General features: G+C 49.3%; 1 protein-coding gene across 1 annotated transcript in view; it reads right to left on the reverse strand.

The window, feature by feature from the left end:
• LOC124479427 (protein shisa-6) overlaps nucleotides 1-21,106 on the reverse strand; it is a 39,840-nt gene that overhangs the window by 15,607 nt on the left and 3,127 nt on the right. The window contains exons 3-5 of the mRNA XM_047038173.1: nucleotides 17,524-17,681; nucleotides 12,721-12,813; nucleotides 10,638-10,706 (exon numbers count right to left, since the gene is read on the reverse strand). Coding sequence (XP_046894129.1) covers nucleotides 10,638-10,706; nucleotides 12,721-12,813; nucleotides 17,524-17,681 — 320 coding nt within the window. The remainder of the gene's footprint in view (nucleotides 1-10,637; nucleotides 10,707-12,720; nucleotides 12,814-17,523; nucleotides 17,682-21,106) is intronic.

A 21,106-nucleotide genomic window follows, 5' to 3' on the forward strand; every position in this document is an offset into this window, starting at 1 on the left:
AGAGCGCCTTCACTACAGGGGTCAGAGTGTGAGAACCAGACGAACTACTGAGGGCTGTAATATATCCTGACATTTTCAAACAGATACGTGAAAGTGAAGGGTGTTCTGTGTAGCGTTGTAAATAACATTGGCACTCTCTCCAGGGCACATTTATCAACCCTGCAGGAAACAGATTTCATTAGCTCTGTATGCTACTGTGTACTCTCTCTCTCTCCTCCTCGCTTCTTTTTCCTTGACCCCGCTTTTTTTCTCCGTCATTCGCCTTCCCTCCTCTCTTCCTTCTTCCTTCCCTCCTCTCTTCCTTCTTCCTTCCCTCCTCTCTTCCTTCTTCCTTCCCTCCTCTCTTCCTTCTTCCTTCCCTCCTCTCTTCCTTCTTCCTTCCCTCCTCTCTTCCTTCTTCCTTCTTCCTTACCTCCTCTCTTTCTTCTTGCTTCCTTTCTCTCTTTCTCTTTCTCTCCTTCTGTTGCGCTCTTTTTTCTTCTTCTTTTCTTTCTTTCTTTTTCTCCCTCCCTCCCTTCTCTCCTTTCTCCCCCCCGCCACCCTCCTTCTCCATCTGCAGTCTTTGACAATTTCTGTATTGGGTCACCGTTGCTTCCTCGTAGCTAAATGATTCCACCAGGGCTCAGAACCATGCCTTGTCCGTGGACTTGAGCCGACAGCGGCTAATGAAATTCGGTGCGCTCCACCAGCAAACTTTGGGCCATTTCCAGCAGCGTTTTTTGTGGTTTGAACATCGTGACACTATGATGGGATCGCTCAGAGTCAACTCATTCAACCCCAGTTTCAACCCTCGGTTTTGTGTTTTTTATGTGTGTGTGCACGTATAGGAAAGAAGGTTATTATTATGCTACTTATTTTGTCATGTAAATATGCCAGATGTAGAGGAGGTGGTTTGGATACCACTACGTAATAGAACCACCTTGCCTCAGAACCACAGTGTGCCCCTCGTCATGTTGACACAAAAGTAGAGACCCAAACAAGCAACAACCGAGTGTCACCATCGATCCTCGACTCTCCGACTTTCTGCTAGGTTTCTGAACCTGAAGGAAACAGTCCTCAGGCTACAGTCTGAGGACCAGGAGTAGAGCTAGTCATGGACCACTTCCTCTAACACCTCTCCACTCTCCTGCAGAGGCAAGTCTACCTCTATACTTCCTCCACGCTGTCGGTTGGCCTATCGGAGCGGAGCAGGCTTCAGGGGGTTGGCCTATCGGAGCGGATAAGGCTTCAGGGGGGTTGGCCTATCAGAGAAGAGCAGGGTTCAGGGGGTTGGCCTATCGGAGCGGAGCAGGCTTCAGGGGTTGTTCTCTCAGAGCTGGCGGCAGTTGATGTGGAGAGGGGGAGCGTGTTCCTGACAAACTGTCTGCTCCTGCACCACGCGCGCACCGAGGCAGGGTCGACTGGGGGGATGCAATAACACCAGACACAATAACACTCCAGCTGGCTGAAGCTGGCTCTGAGAGCAGAATCAAACAAAGACAGAGGAGAGGGAGTTGGAGGGAGGTGAGAGAGAGGGTGAAAGTGAGAAGGGGGAGAGATACAATAAGAGGGGAAGAGAGAAAGAGAGAAAGGGTGAGGAGACAGAGGGAGAAAGGACAGAGAGAGAGAGAGAGAGAGACAGAGAGAGAGAGAGAGAGAGAGATAGAGAAACACAGAGAGAGAGAGAGAGAGAGAGACAGAGAGAGAGAGAGAGAGAGAGACAGAGAGAGAGACAGAGAGAGAGAGAGAGAGAGAAAGAGCGAGAGACAGAGCGAGAGAGAGAGAGAGAGAGAGAGACAGAGAGACAGAGAGAGAGAGAGAGAGAGAGAGAGAGAGAGAGACAGAGAGAGAGAGAGAGAGAGAGAGAGAGAGAGAGAGAGAGTTTCATAAACTTCCTTCCTCCATTTCATTCTTCTGGGCCCTGTGATGGACCTATCACACAGACTCTGTTCTCTAATCAGGACTCTTCTACATCCTAATTAACATGTTTTTCCCTCAAATTAAGACTATGTTGTTCGTTCTAATCAAGACTCTCTGTTGTGCATTCAATGTTCTATGTTTGAGTAGTGATTCCATGTTCTACATTCTGAGGACCTCATTCCTTTACCTCAGGTCGAGAGAGCCTCAGATTGAGACTGTGTTCTTTGAGGTCTTCACATCTCATCTGTCCTCGGCTGTTTATCAGCTTGAGCTTCCTTCTGGCTGACTCTCTGAAGGAAAGTGTAAAGATGATAGAGAGATGATATTCTATTGCCACAGCTACGAGACATGAACATAATACTATTATGTGGAGTATTCTGGAAGCGCATCAATAATTAAAGCTTTCGTGAGTCATTCCTGGAGGTGAAGTTTCCTCCTGACAGATGATCTGATGAAGAGACTTCTCTCTTCTCCTCCCTCTTCTGTTCTCTGTCCTCTTCCCTCCCTTCTCATTTCTCTCTTTCTCCTCCCTCTTTCTCTCCCTCTCCTCTTCTCCCTCTCTTGTCATCCACCTCTTCTCCTCGTACTTTCCTTCCTGACAATCCTTCAGAAGATTCTAGAAGGTCACAGAGTTCTTTTGTCTGGAGTATATCCATTACTCCCCATTACCCAGACTGAGACTCAGGGTCTGAACCTTCGTTTCTAACCGCCTCTGCTACATACACTTAGATACTGGTCACACCTATACTACAAACCTATAGCCTCATACTTCATTTATGCAGATGCCTATCAAATGCTCTTCTAATCTCTCTCTCTTTCCTCCTTTCTTGGGCGTCCCGTAGAGTATGCCCTCGACCTCAACCTTCTGTCTGCGTCTCCCCTGGTTACCCAATGAGAGCGTCCTCCCGCCACACTGAACTGCAGCAGCTGCATGTGTCCTATAAGTGATCAGGCAGCTGCATGTGTCCTAACAGTGATCAGGCAGCTGCATGTGTCCTAACAGTGATCAGGCAGCTGCATGTGTCCTATAAGTGATCAGGCAGCTGCATGTGTCCTAACAGTGATCAGGCAGCTGCATGTGTCCTAACAGTGATCAGGCAGCTGCATGTGTCCTATCAGTGATCAGGCAGCTGCATGTGTCCTATCAGTGATCAGGGAGACCAGAGACAGGTTTTACCGTCATTGATACCCAGAGCCCTATCGTATTCTTGCACAGAGAGAGCCAGCAGACACACACACATATAGGCATTGTACACACTCACACATACAGACGCACACACACGGTCAGTGGGATCAGTGTGAGAGGGGGAGCAGTGCGTCCCTCATCTCTGACTGGGAGAGCTCAGGCACGGCCCCTTGCTACAGAGCTAATGAAGATGTGATCCATGTAGGAAACAGGCTGTGATGTGTGTGTGTGGCCTAGTAGCTGACTTGTGGCACCAGTAGCATTCACACAGACTGGACTGACAAGGGGTGGATGGAGAAAGAGAACCAGCCTGGTTTACACCCCAGGAGAGGAGGAGAGGAGGAGAGGAGGAGAGGAGGAGGAGAGGAGGAAAGGAGAGGAGGAGAGGAGGAGAGGAGGAGAGGAGAGGAGAGGAGAGGAGGAGAGGAGAGGAGGAGAGGAGAGGAGAGGAGAGGAGAGGAGGGGAGGAGAGGAGGAGAGGAGAGGAGAGGAGAGGAGGAGGAGAGGAGGAGAGGAGAGGAGAGGAGGAGAGGAGGGGAGGAGGAGAGGAGGAGAGGGAGGAGAGGAGGAGAGGAGGAGAGGAGGAGAGGAGGAGAGGAGAAGAGGAGAGGAGGAGAGGAGGTGGAGCAGGCCTCGAAGGAACATATCTCACACACACACAGACAGACAGACATAGTACACACACACACACATACATGTCTTTAGGCCAGATACTGATTCTTATCCTTTGGATCACAAGTTCAATTAATTTCACAGTTGGCGGCTTCCACAGTCCTGCTGGCCTGTAGTCGGACAGTGAGACGCAGAGACATGAGGACGCCTGGGGCTGCCTTTTGTCCTCATGTCCCCCTCCCTCAACCTCCCTCCCTCGTATGAGTGTGTGTGTAGGTGAGTGTATAAATGCATGAGTCTGTGTGTAGGCTGGGTTAACGGATGTGTGTGGGAGAGACTTCACAAACTATCCTGCATTTTACTGAACAGAATAGAACAATGGATTGGAGTGAAGGAGCTCTCCTATTGGCTAACGATCCACTGTGTGATGTCACTTCACATCCCCAACAAACAAAACCCAGAGACAGAGACGGACATATACTATAAAGGGAGACAAAGGAAGAAAGAGAGAGGGAGAGAGACTAAGAGATTTATGTTAAAACCATAAAAGAATCTCCCCCCAACTGAAGCCCTGATATTTGAAAGTAGCTGTAGTGCCAGCTAACACAACACCTAGTTTTGTATACATTCATGGTGCCCCCTATCTAACCTATGTTTTCTTATTGATATTTATATCGCAAATTCAGTTTCATACAATCCAATCTTCAAAGCTAGTCTCATGAATAATTTACAATTCGTACTAATGAAATTTAGTATGCAGAGGAGAAGCTTTGAGAGAGGCAGTTTCATTCATTCATTAATAAAAGGACACGCACCAGTGAGTGGTGGTGCTATACATACAATCTGAATGGATTATTAAAACAACCTCTTCGTCATTGCTTTTGATTACTTCCAGAGTGATTGCAGCTGCACTTTTAATGCATGCCTCTACCTGTATTTAAAGATCCTGTGGACTACACAGGCTCAATCAGTTACAGTGATACAGTGCTCATGAGATTCATGGACCAAACCAAGTGTTTTCCTTTGGAAAGAGAAAAAAAGAGCGAGAGAGAACGAGAGGGAGAAAAAGTGAGAGAAAGGGAAAGAGACTGAGAAAGGGAAAATGAGATGGAGAGATTGAGAGAGATGGGTGGAGAGAGAAACGATGAAGCGCGAGAGAAAGAGGATAGAGAATCCTATTTCCAATTTGAGATAACGGCTTTTCAGGAGAAGTTAGCAATGCACTAAAAGCATGTCTGTTTTCTCCAGACCCATCCACAGAGCATCAAAACATCTACACTCACAGAAAAACACCATCACCCTCTCAGCTGTGCATAATGCATGAGTGTGGATCATAGTGATGGAGAGTGTGTGTTGTGTGTGTGTGTGTGTGTGTGGTGTGAAAGATAGGAAAAATGCTAAATGCTTTGGCAACACGATTGTTTGGGGCATTTTTCTTCACCACTAAACCAGTTAAATCGAGTTTGGTATGTGAAAGAAAATGAGAGTGCATAAGAGTGTGAGAGAGAGTGTGAGAGAGAGGAAGGGAGAAAGAGAGAGACAGAAAAGGAAGGTAGAGAGTGAAAGAGAGAGATATCTTTCTACAACGGCGAGCCAGCCAATATAATATAATCACAATCTCTTAACATGTTGCCCGGACACATGAACAGCTGGTCAGACTTGGCTTTTACAAGTTTATTTTCAGTTGCTTACATGCAATGGTCAGTATTGACCATTCTGGTCAATATTGCATTATCTGCATGCGTCTTGGCCAGACTGTTAATATCACCTCCAAAACTGACTCAAAATATCAAAACACAACACTCAACTCTCCTCTCCAGGATGCTTGCTCTAGCCAGAAGCTGAGAGTTTCAGACTCACAGAAGACCAAAATCACACTGAGAGGCCTCTCCACCAATCAGAACTGAGGCCTCTCCACCAATCAGAACTGAGGCCTCTCCACCAATCAGAACTGAGGCCTCTCCACCAATCACAACTGAGACTCTGTTCTCTCACAAGCTGCTGTTTTTCTCCTTGGTGGGAGGAGCTGCACACACACACACACACGTATTTGACTGGCGTGACGAAGACCTTTAGGACCTGCTCTGCTACGTCGACATCCCTCGGTGGCACACTTCAAGGATACAGTGGATGTGTCCTCTCTAACACGCACTCACCACACCCAGGCACACTCACACTCACAGCCATGCACACACACACACACACACACAGGCCCCAATACACGCACACACACCTACACAGCCTATGGGGACCATGGTAGTGAGAGGAGGCAGCACTGCAGTGACAGTGTCCCTAGGAACCAAGGTCACTTGAAGAGAGAGGAGAGGAACAAGAGAGGGGAGAGGAGCGGGGAGAAGAGCAGGAGGAGGAGGAGGAGGAAGAAGAGGAGGAGGATGAGGATGAGGAAGAGGAGGAAGAGGGAGAGGAAGAAGAGGAGGAGGAGGAGGAAGAAGAGGAGGAGGAGGAGGATGAGGATGAGGAAGAGGAGGGAGAGGAAGAGGAGGAGGAAGAAGAGGAGGAGGAGGAGGAGAGGAGGAGGAGGAGGGGAGGACTAAAAAATAATCAGTGAGGGTACACATTAGGGATCGCAGAGGAGAGAGAGAGAGTAATTTGAGGAGAGAAAATGTTTGCTCACAAAGATTTATCCGGCTTCAGAGGACACAGGGAGGAGACTGAGGCAAAAGAGGAGAGGAAAAGGAGGTGGAGGGAGAGAAGGATGGAGAAAAGAGGGAGAAGAATTAAGAAGACGGAGCGGGAAGAAAAGGATGAGGAATAGGAGGAGGAGGAGAGGAGGAAGAGGAGGAATAGGAGGAGAGCAGGAGAAGGATGGAGGTGACAATAACAACAGTCCCCTACAAGACTTGACACACATTCGACTCCAGAGCCTCAGGCATGCTCTGAGACGGGATCAGATACCTTCAGATAGGATCAGATAATCAGTAATTAGGCCTTTATCAAGACGCTAATCAGCTGAAGTGATCTGAGGACAGATTAGCTGAGGGCCTCGACACGCAACTCTAATCTGATCACCACAAACACAGCTTGACTTCTACACACACCCAAAGGCTAGTTAGTGTTTGTTTGTGTGTTAAAAAACATTCATTCTGTCATCCCATAATATGCCCTCTCCCTTCTCCCCTCCATTTCTCTCTCTTCGTTTTTCTTCATCCCTCCATCCTTCCTGTGAAGCAGCAAGCAATATTTCCCCTGCTGTCTTAGTCAGCTGTGTGGGACATGAATGGATGTGTGTGTGTATCATGAATGGATGGATGTGTGTGTGTGTATCATGAATGGATGGATGTGTGTGTGTATCATGAATGGATGTGTGTGTGTGTATCATGAATGGATGGATGTGTGTGTGTGTATCATGAATGGATGGATGTGTGTGTGTATCATGAATGGATGGATGTGTGTGTGTGTGTGAAGCTCTCCTGGAACCCTTCTTTGGGCCACGAAACAAACACTATATCTGCTGCTTCTGTGCATGTGTGTGTTGGTGTGAGTGTGTGTGTATGTGTGTGTGAGGGTGTGTGTGTATAAATATTTGTGTGTGAGTGAGTGTTAGAGTTGTGTATATCCGGTATGTGTGCATGTGTCTGAGTGTGTGTTTACGCGTGTGTGTAGCAGCATATGTTCATGCTCGGCCATGTCTGTATGAATATTAATAACAGTGTTGCCAGGGGCCCTGTTAAGCTGCCTGTTACCCCAGACACGCGTTCAAATCTCCACAGCTCTTTGGACGAGCATCCCCCTCTCTCCCAACACACCGCCCACACACAGGAAACACTGTTCAATTAAAACCAACCATGTAACTCCACTGCTCAGATATTGTTTGTTCAGCACAGTTCATTTTCCCCGGATAAACATTGTGCGTGAAGAAATCCCTGCCGTACGCAGATCACCAGCTCAGCAGACTCTAGACACTGCTGGTATTGTAGTACTGAACAGTAGGCAGTCATGTGTAGTACTGTGTAGTGAGTACTGTGGAGAGATTACTGTGTAGTACTGTGTAGAGAGTACAGCGTAGTGCTGTAATAAATATGTCCTGTAGGGATGATGGACAGCTGGTTCTGTCGTTGGATTGAAAGGATACATCAATATCAATTTGCAGGTACTGACAACAATAAAAGAGAGTGAGAGAGAGAGACAGAGAGAAAGAGAGAGAAAGAGAAAGAGAAAGAAAGAAAGAGAGAGAAAGCCGTCTGACAACCAGCTGTTAACTCTGGGAAGTGTGATTGAGGTCGACAGCCCTCTCTGCTTTAAAGTGACGGCTCCTGCCATCAGACAGCTGGAGCGAGCCACTTAAGAGCCACCTACAGCTTCACCAGTTCCAATCCCAGTTGACACATTTTGCCACCGGGGCAAATCATCGCTATGACAACAATTACCTACTGTCAAGTGAAAAATGAATAAAGGAGGCCTGAGAGGCGAACTGATCAGCAAGCCAGAGTCCTTCTCCTGAACCGGAGCATCAGAGGAGCATCAGAGGAGCGGGGCTGATGGGAGAGCTTAGCCTGTCTCACTGGCAGTAATGTGTCTCTCGCAGTAACCTGGAGATGGCAAACATGGTGTTGAGGAATAGCAAACGCCGTCTGTTCCGTCACTCAAACACACATACACTCGTGCACACGCACACACACAGACACATACACTGGTGCACACGCAAACACACGCACGCACACACACACACACACACTCCTGCACACACACACACACACTTCAGCCCCCGTGCTGTGGCTGTGACTGGCCCAGCCACTCAGTCCTGTCTGTTGTCTCTCCAGCTGATAGGGAGAAGAAAGTGGTGGGTTTTTCTGGTTCCATGTGAGCAACAGCGCAGCATAGATTATCACCCCATGGTGCTGGTGTACCTGTGTGTTTGTGTGTGTTGGTTTGTGTGAGTGTGTGTGTGAGGGCGTGTATGTGAGTGTGCGTGTGTGGATGCGTTGTGAGAGAGAGGTATCTTATCTGAGGCGAGCAGAGAACTTGTCCCTGTTTGGGGTCAGGTCTCCTGAGAAGAACACATTTGATACACAGCACTTACTGCAAAACAGGCCCAGAAACTAGACCAGAGGAACAACTCTGCTCTCACTAGAGACAAGGGAAGAAGTCGGACTGATAACAAAGAAAAAAAACATAATTTCAAAAGTTGAAAATCGTAAGAAGGGGCAGAACGAGGACATGCAAGAGAAGAGGAAGGGAAGAGAAAGGTAGAAAGGAGATAATAGGGTATACTGTAGGAGAGAGGGGTGTGGGGGAGGTACTGTAGGAGAGAGGGGTGTGGGGGAGTTACTGTAGGAGAGAGGGGTGTGGGGGAGGTACCGTAGGAGAGAGGGCAGTGTGGGGTACGTACTGTAGGAGAGAGGGGTGTGGTACGTACTGTAGGAGAGAGGGGTGTGGGGGAGGTACCGTAGGAGAGAGGGGTGTGGGGGAGGTACCGTAGGAAAGAGGGGTGTGGGGGAGGTACCGTAGGAGAGAGGGGTGTGGGGGAGGTACCGTAGGAGAGAGGGGTGTGGGGGAGGTACCGTAGGAGAGAGGGGTGTGGGGGAGGTACCGTAGGAGAGAGGGGTGTGGGGGAGGTACCGTAGGAAAGAGGGGTGTGGGGGAGGTACCGTAGGAGAGAGGGGTGTGGGGGAGGTACCGTAGGAGAGAGGGCAGTGTGGGGTACGTACTGTAGGAGAGAGGGGTGTGGGGGAGGTACCGTAGGAGAGAGGGGTGTGGGGGAGGTACCGTAGGAGATAGGGGTGTGGGGGAGGTACCGTAGGAGAGAGGGGTGTGGTAGGTACTGTAGGAGAGAGGGGTGTGGGGGAGGTACCGTAGGAGAGAGGGCAGTGTGAGGTACGTACTGTAGGAGAGAGGGGTGTGGTACGTACTGTAGGAGAGAGGGGTGTGGGGGAGGTACCGTAGGAGAGAGGGGTGTGGGGGAGGTACCGTAGGAAAGAGGGGTGTGGGGGAGGTACCGTAGGAGAGAGGGGTGTGGGGGAGGTACCGTAGGAGAGAGGGGTGTGGGGGAGGTACCGTAGGAGAGAGGGGTGTGGGGTACGTACTGTAGGAGAGAGGGCAGTGTGGGGTACGTACCGTAGGAGAGAGGGCAGTGTGGGGTACGTACTGTAGGAGAGAGGGGTGTGGGGTACGTACTGTAGGAGAGAGGGCAGTGTGGGGTACGTACTGTAGGAGAGAGGGCAGTGTGGGGTACGTACTGTAGGAGAGAGGGCAGTGTGGGGTACGTACTGTAGGAGAGAGGGCAGTGTTGGGTACGTACTGTAGGAGAGAGGGATGTGGGGTACGTACTGTAGGAGAGAGGGGTGTGGGGGAGGTATCGTAGGAGAGAGGGCAGTGTGGGGTACGTACTGTAGGAGAGAGGGGTGTGGGGGAGGTACCGTAGGAGAGAGGGGTGTGGGGGAGGTACCGTAGGAGATAGGGGTGTGGGGGAGGTACCGTAGGAGAGAGGGGTGTGGTAGGTACTGTAGGAGAGAGGGGTGTGGGGGAGGTACCGTAGGAGAGAGGGCAGTGTGGGGTACGTACTGTAGGAGAGAGGGGTGTGGTACGTACTGTAGGAGAGAGGGGTGTGGGGGAGGTACCGTAGGAGAGAGGGGTGTGGGGGAGGTACCGTAGGAAAGAGGGGTGTGGGGGAGGTACCGTAGGAGAGAGGGGTGTGGGGGAGGTACCGTAGGAGAGAGGGGTGTGGGGGAGGTACCGTAGGAGAGAGGGGTGTGGGGTACGTACTGTAGGAGAGAGGGCAGTGTGGGGTACGTACTGTAGGAGAGAGGGCAGTGTGGGGTACGTACCGTAGGAGAGAGGGCAGTGTGGGGTACGTACTGTAGGAGAGAGGGCAGTGTGGGGTACGTACTGTAGGAGAGAGGGCAGTGTGGGGTACGTACTGTAGGAGAGAGGGCAGTGTGGGGTACGTACTGTAGGAGAGAGGGCAGTGTGGGGTACGTACTGTAGGAGAGAGGGATGTCTGGGTCTCCTTGCCAGGACATCTGTCCAAGGTCGTCCACTGAGTGCTGTGCTGTAGACACACACACACACACACACACACACACACACACACACACACACACACACACACACACTTGGTCACTGCCATCTCAAAAGAACGCACACATTCATTAATACGTGTAGTGTTTGTATTCAGGACTTTTGATGACCACCAAAAGCTCTAAACCTTAGTGAACCCTGATTATTTCAGTCAATTTATTTAGCGGGAGTACAGTAATGCATACTCAAAACACAACACCAAACTTATATCATACTATGGTTCTTGTGCTTGTCAGTTTCTATAATTACAATCATGGCGCATTCTGATATGATTTTTCAGCAATCAGAGACAAGATGCAATCCTTGTCACGCTCAGAACGTTCTCCGCGGAGTTCTATTGTGTTCTATTGTGTTCCGTTGTTCTTTGAGACACGTTCCCGGACCAACGCGTCCCGGCGGCGCGTTTAGAGAAAGAGCGGCGACAGAACAGTAGAGCTGCGATGACGAGGCGTTTTAATAGAGCCACTCGTGACGCCCATTGTGAAACGGGCTGAGTCAAACCTCCTAATGAGGAACGGCACAGTGTGTCGTCAGACAATGGAGGAAAGCGACGGAGGAGTTTCATACGCTCTTTCGCAACCGAGCCATTGTTCCGTTCCTCCTGCTTCCAGCACAACGGAGATGCCAGTCAGCCGTTCTAGAAACTCACACATTTAAATATGCAGCCTGCTGTGTTAAAGAGGTCTTGGGATTGACTCGAACATGTCCAGAGAATTGTCCATGTTCTGTAACTTCTAGGACTCTGGGGTATTCTGGAATGGATAAAGCTCAGGGCTAGGGAGTTAGAATGCACATTAAAATCCTTCCTTGTATTCTGCTTTGGATGAAAATAATCGGCTAAATGAATCCATTACCTAGAGAGGTAAGAAGCTGTGGATCTTGGTGTCTCTAGCTCTGCTCTATGTGTCCCACCTTCGGGCAGGGACCAAGGGGGGAGTCCAGGGAAGGGGGAGGGGTTGAGGATGATGTTGTTGATGTCTCGGGAGAGAGGAGGGCAGGTGTGTGTGGCGAGGGATCACTGCAGGCTCGTTTAAATGACAAAGGGACCACACCTTTACAGGTTTTTAGGATTTATAGTACAGGTAATAATGTGTACACGGTGGAACTGTAGGTTCTAGAATACACAGTACATGCTGTATGTTCTAGAATATACAGTTCATAGGGCATCAGCTTAAGGTTCTAGAATGTGCGGTAGGTCATATAGAATGGTGTATTTATATGACATCTCCCAACATGTGGTTCTATACTGTTAAGTTTCCTTCAGTTAGTGGGAACAGCTTGTTTTTATGTGTTGGTGCAGGGGGCGGAGTGTGTCCTAGTAGGGACACCATAGCTGGGTTTTATGGGACAAGCGGACCACAGAGAGCTGTTGAATACCTTCTTGGTGACCTCGTTAGAGCTGGAGAGATCTAGTTTACTTTAAGGCTACAGGCTAGTCACAGTTAGACCATACCATTATTATATGCAATATATATATACATCTATGTCCAATACAAAAAAAAGAACAAAAAAAACTTTTCTTGTAAACGGTGTCCAAACCAATCCGTAATTTTCCAGTTGTACCATGCAAAACCTTGCGACAAAAATCTATGAATCTGATGGCTGATTGTCAGTGTTGTAATTGTACTAGTTAGTCTTCATTCAGGAAGCAGGTGAACTGATAAATCATCATATATATAGTCGAGGTATAGATGCTGAACATACCATCAACTGTGTATTTAGTTTGTTGATCATCTGTAAATCATCGTTACTATAGACTATATACACCTGCTCGATAAATTAATACCTCTCCTTCAACACAATCAGTCATCAGTTCATTTCATCAAGTGGGAATTGTGGGAATAGTTGGAAATGTTTTGGGTTCATTTTGAAATGTTTGCAAAGACTAGACCATGCTGGCAGACTGCAAAATGGATGTCAAATTAATATCATGTAAAAGATCATGCAGACCAGAGCAGTATTACTTATTTCTAATCTGAAGGTACCTTTGAGGTGGCCTCGTCCCAGCGTGACGAAGCCTGAGGAGATGAAGTTGTGCATGTCCTGGCCTCCGCGGAAGTTCTCCTTGGCGTAGTGCCCTGCACAGAGGACACACAGGTCACCTCAGACTGGTCACTAAGACCTCACAGTCAGTTCCTCTCTGTCTCTGTCTCCTTAACTCTCTGTCCGCCTCTCTCTATCTCTCTCTCTCCCCGTCTCTCTCCCTCTCCATGTCTCTCTCTCTCTCTCTCTCTCTCTCTCTCTCTCTCTCTCTCTCTCCCTCTCTCCCTCTCTCCCTCTCTCTCTCTCATCCCCGTTCCATCTCTTCTTTCTCACCTGCTGTCCCTAATTATTTCCCTCTCCGTCTCTCTCAAATCCGTATTTTTCTCATTCATTTTACTCTTTCTCTTTCAACCACACACACAATAGCTGCACTTCAATATGTCAAGAGAAGTCGCTTCAGCTGGTTACAGCCACCCGAGCCCAGGCAGTACAGACCTGGGGTACGTTTCCCCAAAGCATCGAAGTTGATCGTAGAATCCATCGTACGATGGACCTTAAGTTTACAGGCCGTTTCCCGAAGCCATCGTAACTAAAGAGGTTCTTGAAAATGCTCATAGATTACTCATCACAAGCATTTTCGGGAAACGCATGTTAGAAATTAACGACGGTTCGTTATTTTGTTCGTAGAAAACCTTGGTAACAGTTAAGATCCATCGTTATTAGGAAACCTCATTCCAGTCCCCCCTTCAAACCGTCGCCACAGCCCCAGCCCCAACCCCAGCCCCAGCCCCAACCCCAACCCCAGCCCCAACCCCAACCCTAGCCCTAGACCCAGCCCTGGCCCCAGCCCCAACCCTAGCCCCAGCCTTAACCCCAGCCTCAATCCCAACCTCACCCCCGGCCACATCCTGCCAGGGAGGCAGCACGACGGGCCTCAGAGGCCAGGCGAGGTCAGGGCAGTGAAAGGCCACATTAAGAATTGATGCCTGTGTCTGGTGTTCACCACGGATCATCATCTCTCCTCAAAGGTCAGACACATTCCCTGAGCTGCCAGCCCTCTCTCCCCCTCGCTCTCTCCCTCGCTCTCCCCCTCGCTCTCTCCCTCGCTCTCTCCCTCGCTCTCTCTCTCGCTTTCTCCCTCGCTCTCTCCCTCGCTCTCTCCCTCGTTCTCTCCCTCGTTCTCTCCCTTGTTCTCTCCCTCCCTCTCTCCCTCCCTCTCTCCCTCGCTCTCTCCCTCGCTCTCTCCCTCCCTCTCTCCCTCCCTCTCTCCCTCGTTCTCTCCCTCGCTCTCTCCCTCGCTCTCTCCCTCGCTCTCTCCCTCCCTCTCTCCCTCCCTCTCTCCCTCGCTCTCTCCCTCGCTCTCTCCCTCGCTCTCTCCCTCGCTCTCTCCCTCGCTCTCTCCCTCGTTCTCTCCCTCGCTCTCTCCCTCCCTCTCTCCCTCGCTCTCTCCCTCGCTCTCTCCCTCGCTCTCTCCCTCCCTCTCTCCCTCGCTCTCTCCCTCGCTCTCTTCCTCGCTCTCTCCCTCGCTCTCTCCCTCGCTCTCTCCCTCGCTCTCCTGTTCCCACACCAAACACACGGGTGCTCTTTGAGGTCAGACGTCCTTGCCCTTTCCTTTCTTTGTGAGGAAAACATTCAAACTGTAATTGGCCGCTGGAGTGTCTTGGCGGAGCAGCTCCTTGGCCCAGAGAGGCCGTGAGGAAGATCAAGGACAGGAGGTAGACTTCCTCTTCCTGTACTCTTCCTGTCCGTGTCCATGGCGACACATTGATACTGCTTCAGATGTGAAACCAGGGCTTCCTCCAAAGGACACAGTGCCATCGCCAATCACTCGTTCTGTAGGATCCATCCAGGACAGATTAAAGGAGAGCTTTTCTTTTGGAGAGGATAGGCAGGTGAAAGTAATAATGATAAGAAAGGAGCTTATAGTTCAAGCTGAGCAAACAAGCTCTGTTAACCCCTTCACCAGGCTTCTGCAAACGAGATACACACACATGTGGTAGACACACACACGAGTGTGTGTGTGTGTGTCACAGTTTTAGCCCAGTGTCAAATATACCAAACACTTAACTAGGTAATATGTTTGGAAGTGCTTTGTGGTGGTGTGTGTGTGTGTGTGTGCATGTATGTTTGTGTGCACCCACGTCAGTATGTGTGTGTACTCGCACACGCATGTGTGTGTGTGTAACCCTCACATCCGGGCTGTGTGGATGTTCCCAGCTGGAGGTGGCAGCATGCTGACATGCTGCACTTGTCCTGTCAATCATCAGGATCAAGGACTATGGCACAGATAGGATGGCTACTGTACCTATCATCCTGAACTGAGAGATCTCTTTGTTCCTCTCTTTCTTTTTCTTTTCTTCTCTCGTGTGGTCGCACATGTGCACACACACGTGCACACTTACTCGCTCTTGGTCCCAGACTGCATTACCTGGCAATGAATTCAATCCCCACTCCTCCCCATTCTTCCCTCCCCTTCTCCCCTCCTCCCCATTCTCCTATCCCTCCTCCAGTCCTCTCCTTCCTCCTCCTCGTCCCTCTCCTCCCCATTCTCCCCCTCCACCCCTTCCTCTCTCACAAGAGTCTCTTCAAAGTCAACCGTGTCGCTCAGAGCTCAGTGCCAGAAATCAGACCTCGGACCAGATTAGCAGAGTAGATGCGGAGCACCTGGGAGGCTGGGCGGTGGCACGGTCCTTGTTTGCTTGCTGATTTATTTATGTGTTTGTTTGTTGTCTTAGTGCCCTGAGGAGCTGGGGAAACTGATTACTGAAGGCCTGGGTCCACCTCGGTTGCTGTGGGACTCTGGGACGCAGAGGCACAAGTAAATACCTCACGACTGGTAGGAATTAGGAATTAAGAAGACGGCCGTGTCCAATTTTCTTTGCAGGATGAAAGGGATGCATGCTCGTCATGTGCTGTGTTAAGCTCGTCGGAGAGAGCGTGACCATGGCAGGACTCCTTCATGAAGATGCATGCCATCGCTAAGCTAAAGCCTGGAGCTGCTGTCTGGTGCACCGGCACCACCTGCTGCTGTAGAGACACGTGTGGTCATCGAACCAACTCTGTTACACAGAAACACTGTGCCAATTATTTTATGTTCTCAGATGAAATACTGCAACACATATACGTTATGATACGACACGTCATATCATATCCAGCAGTGCCTATATGGCTTTAGGAATCCAACCTACAACCCGCCACATAATCTGGATCATCTCCACCGATCCAGAAAGTCTTTAGGTCGCTACGGTGACTGATAACCCCAACCCAGGAAGTCTTTAGGTTGCTAAGGTTACAAAAACCTCTAATCCAAGAAGTTTGTAGGTCGCTATGGGCGTAATATAATCTGGATATGAGTGTAGAATACAGATGAGAAGTCATAACTTGGTCTGAGGGCAGCTGGGTACCTGAGGCTTAGAATCAGGTACTTAGAGATACTGTCGCTGATATGAAACGCCTACTTCACAGACTTATGAAACCTTTTGGATTTAGCTCATTGTTATCTCTATAGCTAAAAGTGTTTAAAAATAGAATATTCGTTTCACGAAGGAGGGGCTGGTTTAACACAGGAGGTCAGGAACTCTGCGTGATTCGTCGTAGGACGCTGATGTCCACTTAGCGACTAGGTCCAACGTTGGCAGATTGTCGACATGGCAGGTGTTGACAGCTCAGCCCCCACACCACAGGGGAGGTCGGGGGGGAGAGAGACGATCCTACACATCTCTTCTCCATCCTCATTCTCAGCCCTCAGACCCAGTCCAGCCCCAGACACAACACCAGTACATTTTCTTCATTCAGCCTCTACCCCAGCCTGAACCCTATCCCCAGCCTCAACCCTAGCCCCAGCCTCAACCCCAGCCAGACAGAGACAGATGAACACACCTAAAATGACTTTCTCGTGATACCACCAACTAAGAGGACACACTTAAGTTCATCGATGATGGAAAAATCGAAAGGAAGAGATTGAAAGAGGGGCAGAAAAAGCGAGTGAGAGCGTCAGTGGACTTTGACTCGGGACTGAAACATAACGTGAGTGAATCTGGGACAGCAGAGTAGGCCACACAGCTCCCTGGCTGCTCCAGGGGGCTCCGGGGGCTCCGGGGGCTCTGGAGGCAGGAGAGCGACTCAACGCAGACGCCATAGAATCATCCGCGGACAAAATCCGGCTCCTCCGCGCGGAACGCGCTCCTAAGCCGCGTCGGAGAGGATTATGGGATATCTCAATGGGGGGCGAGGGAGGTGGCTGTCGAGGCCAGTCTAATTTGATCCATCTCCTTCCTCTCTTAAGGAAAGCTCAGGACCAAACGGGTCATGGATCGTGACCCCTCTCTATTTCAGTGCTGGCGTGTCAGAGGGTACCTGCACGCACCCAGGCTGTAGGGCTGCAGTGGTGTCCTACTTGACAACAAAGAGTTCTAAGAGATTCTGATACTGTACTGGTCAAAGCTTCTTCGCATGAGCCCTCTCATGTTGAAGGATCAGTCTCGTAATGTTGAGATACTTTGATTCATCTGTCAGCAAAACACGCTGCAGCGCAAGACTTGAAACAGAAGTCAGTCACACATAAGATCCTGACGTAACGTTTGAACTGAGAGAAAGGGGGATGAAGAGAAGGAGAAAAAGAGAGACTGTGAGAGGCAAAGAGGAAGAGAGGGAGACAGACAGAGAGTGAGAGGACGAGAGAGAGGGAGAGAGAGAGAGAGAGAGAGAGAGAGAGAGAGAGAGAGAGAGAGACTTAATGATTTTTTTCTCCTCTGCTGATTTTACATTTCTTTTGATTGTTTGATTGGAAAGCAAGGCGGACTCACCGTGGTTGGACGCCTTGGTGTGAACAGGAGTGTAGTGGTTCTTAGAAGTTCTGACAGGAGTGTTCTCCTTGGGGGAACCATCGATCGCCTCCATGTTCTCATTTTCATACTTGGATACGGGAACCGATCCTTGCTGCCTCAAAATGTCCGCCAGGGCTCTGAACGGAAACGTTTGTGAGAAAATATGAGCGCACACATACTTACGCATGTTAGAGTTGACAGTGAGTATGTGGGTAAACAGAATCAGACATGGAAAGGTATTGGGGGGTTTAACACGCAGGGTAGACAGGGGGGAGTGTGGGTGATTACCCAGAGTAGACAGGGGGGAGTGTGGGTGATTACCCAGAGTAGTGATGGGGTAGTGGGGGGTTTAACACGCAGGGTAGACAGGGGGGAGTGTGGGTGATTACCCAGAGTAGTGATGGGGTAGTGGGGGGTTTAACACGCAGGGTAGACAGGGTGGAGTGTGGGTGATTACCCAGAGTAGTGATGGGGTAGTGGGGGGTTTAACACGCAGGGTAGACAGGGTGGAGTGTGGGTGATTAGCCAGAGTAGACAGGGGGGGAGTGGGGGTGATTACCCAGAGTAGTGATGGGGTAGTGGGGGTGAACACCCAGGGTAATGAAGGGGCAGTAGGGTTTAACAGCGAGGTATGCAGGTTACAGATGGGTTCTCTCCTTCAGGCTCTCACAAAACCAAACCCATTTATCAATCTGCTCTCCAACCTTGCAGAACTAAACTTTAAATGGATGGAACAAGCTACCATTGGGTCAAGCAGATCTCTAACTTGGGGATTAAACAAGCATTTCCTCCTTGCTTCCTTATTTTTCTCTCTTTCTCTCTCTCTCTTCTTACCTCCCCATCTCTCTGGCTTGCACTCTCTCACTCTCTCCTCTTCCCTTTCACCTCTTCTCTTTCACTCTTAATGTTTTTCTCCTTTTTTCTTTCTTTCTCCCCTCTCTTTCTCTCTCTCTCCCCTCTCTTTCTCTCTCTCACCCCTCTCTTTCTCTGTATCGGAGGCTCATATTCAGATGTTGAAGCCTTGAGTAAGGATGAACACGAGACAGTGAGGTTTCGAACCACCTCCGATGCGTTAACACAATGTCTGCCTACGACGACGACGCCCCTCCTTTCTCAGCCCTGGGATCATCGATGTGACTTCCTGAGGCTGTTTGCCTTCTTGGTTCCTCAAAGGATCCTTAACTGTGTCAATGTCAACCTAAAGCAACCACAGGCCACTTTTCCCCCAACTCTCTGTGACTTTGGGAGTTTTGTATTAATAGTCGTTCTCTTTCAGGATGAGCACTTTAAGCAGATCTGTTTCGCAGACAGAGGAGAGGCGACCTGATTTTATGTCGCCCCAGTTGCCTGTAGAGCCGTGCTCGGCAGTGAAAGGACGGCCAGTTCCACCGTGCGGAGAGAGACACACAGGCAAGCTCCATCGTGCGGAGAGAGACATACAGGCAAGCGGCTTCCTAAAATGGGGTTTGGTGACCAAAACATTTAAATGAAAAATCTTTGAAGTTCAGACGCGTAAAATATGTTTTGTGTAAATTAGATTTAATTCATCTTTTTATGTTTTGGAAAACTGACTTTGAAGCATAGATTGTAAACTACTGAGGCAGATTCCAAACCGCTAAAAAGAATTGGATTCATTATGAGAAGCAATTGTTCGGTACACGACCTCTCATTTGCTATACTCAATGTTCTAACCCATAGAAAAAGCTTTCTCTCTCTCTCTCTCTCTCTCTCTCTCTCTCTCTCTCTCTCTCTCTCTCTCTCTCTCTCTCTCTCTCTCTCTCTCTCTCTCTCTCTCTCTCTTTCTCTTTCTCTTTCTCTCTCTCTTTTTCCCTCTCTCCCTCTCTCCCTCTCCCTCTCCCTCTCTCTCTCTCTCTCTCTCTCTCTCTCCCTCTCTCTCTCTTTCTCTCTCTCTCTCTCTCTCTCTCTCTCTGGCCACAGATCCATCTTATATTGCCTCCAGGTTTGCTCAGTAGAGGGTGATCAATACCGACCACTCCAATCACAGGCTTCAGCTTTCACCCCACATCTCTGTGATCTCCTGTGTGAAGGTCACGGAAGCAGTAACAAACATAGGCCAACATCTCCGCATTCCACCTCCTCATTTCTCTTCTTCCTCCTCATTCCCCCCCCTCTTCTCTTCTTCAAACCCCCCTCCCCTCTCTCTCCTCCTCCTCCTATTCTCCTCCCTCTCTCTCTCACACCAGTGGAAACAGCTTTGAACCATTTCATGGAGGCCAAAACAAAACGTTAACAGGAAAGCTTGACTTTTCAGCAACCTCCAGCAAAGTGTCTGGCTAATCCAGAGTTCTTGCCCAGCTTAGAGAGGATGGTTGTCAGCAGGGCTTCACAGAGGCAGCTAACCGACAACCTTCTCCAGCTGACAGCACTAACACAACTGGGCCAAAATAAATATCTCATAAAGGAAGCTACTAAACCTGGTAGTCTGAGACTTGTGTGATGACTCTGTGCTTGAGAGCACTCTCCTCTGTCCCTGCCTCTAGCTATGGCGATGCTGTTGCCGTGGACACTGCCACAGCTGAAGTACTGGCGTTAAGCATCTGCAGTTGAAAGCATGCCCCATGGCTAAGATAGGAGAGCATTAGCAGGATGCTAAATCTCCAGTCGCCTCCCGTTAACTTTCCTTTTCACATCTCTTCTCCACTTCCCCTCCTTCTCCTCTCAAAGAAACTGCAGCTCCCCAGGTTTTGCTGTGCGTGGTGTGATGAAAGACAGACATTTCAGAAGCTGCGTGGAACATGAGTACCGTGTTGTACACACGGCAGGGGTCCCACCGCACAAACAACGCTTCAATGCCTTCAATCTGTTATATTCTGTCTTTCACCCTATCAAGGTTATGGAAAAAGTATAATGAGTAGCTTTTGTCGTCTACATGGAAAAATCTATGTCAGTAAGTTGTCAGCGTGAAGATTTTACCCTTCAAAAACTGATCCTTCTGCAGGCACACAGTGTGCATCCTGGGAACAGCCCATAATACTACGAAAACATACAGTATATACTGTAACGGTAAATATTAATTTAACGGATGCTTATATCTATGATGATGGGGTGATGGGGCGGGATTTGAACCTGGGGCCTCAAGACCTGCATGAAAACTATTCACCACTGAGCTATCCATCCCCACGACTACAAATCCATGGCTACATCTCTGGACCATCCACTAAGTCAGTGCGAATTTGATCGAATGTTGTTGATAAGGTCAACGCTACCTCACACTTTGATTTTGCATGACTTTTTATTCAGCCCTACAGTAATAAATCTCCACATTACCGATAGTGTTCACAGCCCTTCAGGAAACAGAGTTCCAGTAGACAGTGCAGTGAAGCAGGTCATTTTAAAACGTACGTCACACCACAGCGAGTCTGTATCCAGAGCTATCAGCTCCCATCCCACAGCCCAAATGAACATCATGTACCTTTAGACAACACTGAACGAAACACCGCCCTCAAAGCCAAAAACCTGACACAAAATAAAGTGACAACTATGTTTCATAAGTTTACACATTTTTCATATTTGTATTCACTTAAAAGATGCTTTTGTCCAA

This window comes from Hypomesus transpacificus, chromosome 17 (genome assembly GCF_021917145.1).
Source record: "Hypomesus transpacificus isolate Combined female chromosome 17, fHypTra1, whole genome shotgun sequence".
In the NCBI taxonomy this organism is placed as follows: domain Eukaryota; kingdom Metazoa; phylum Chordata; class Actinopteri; order Osmeriformes; family Osmeridae; genus Hypomesus; species Hypomesus transpacificus.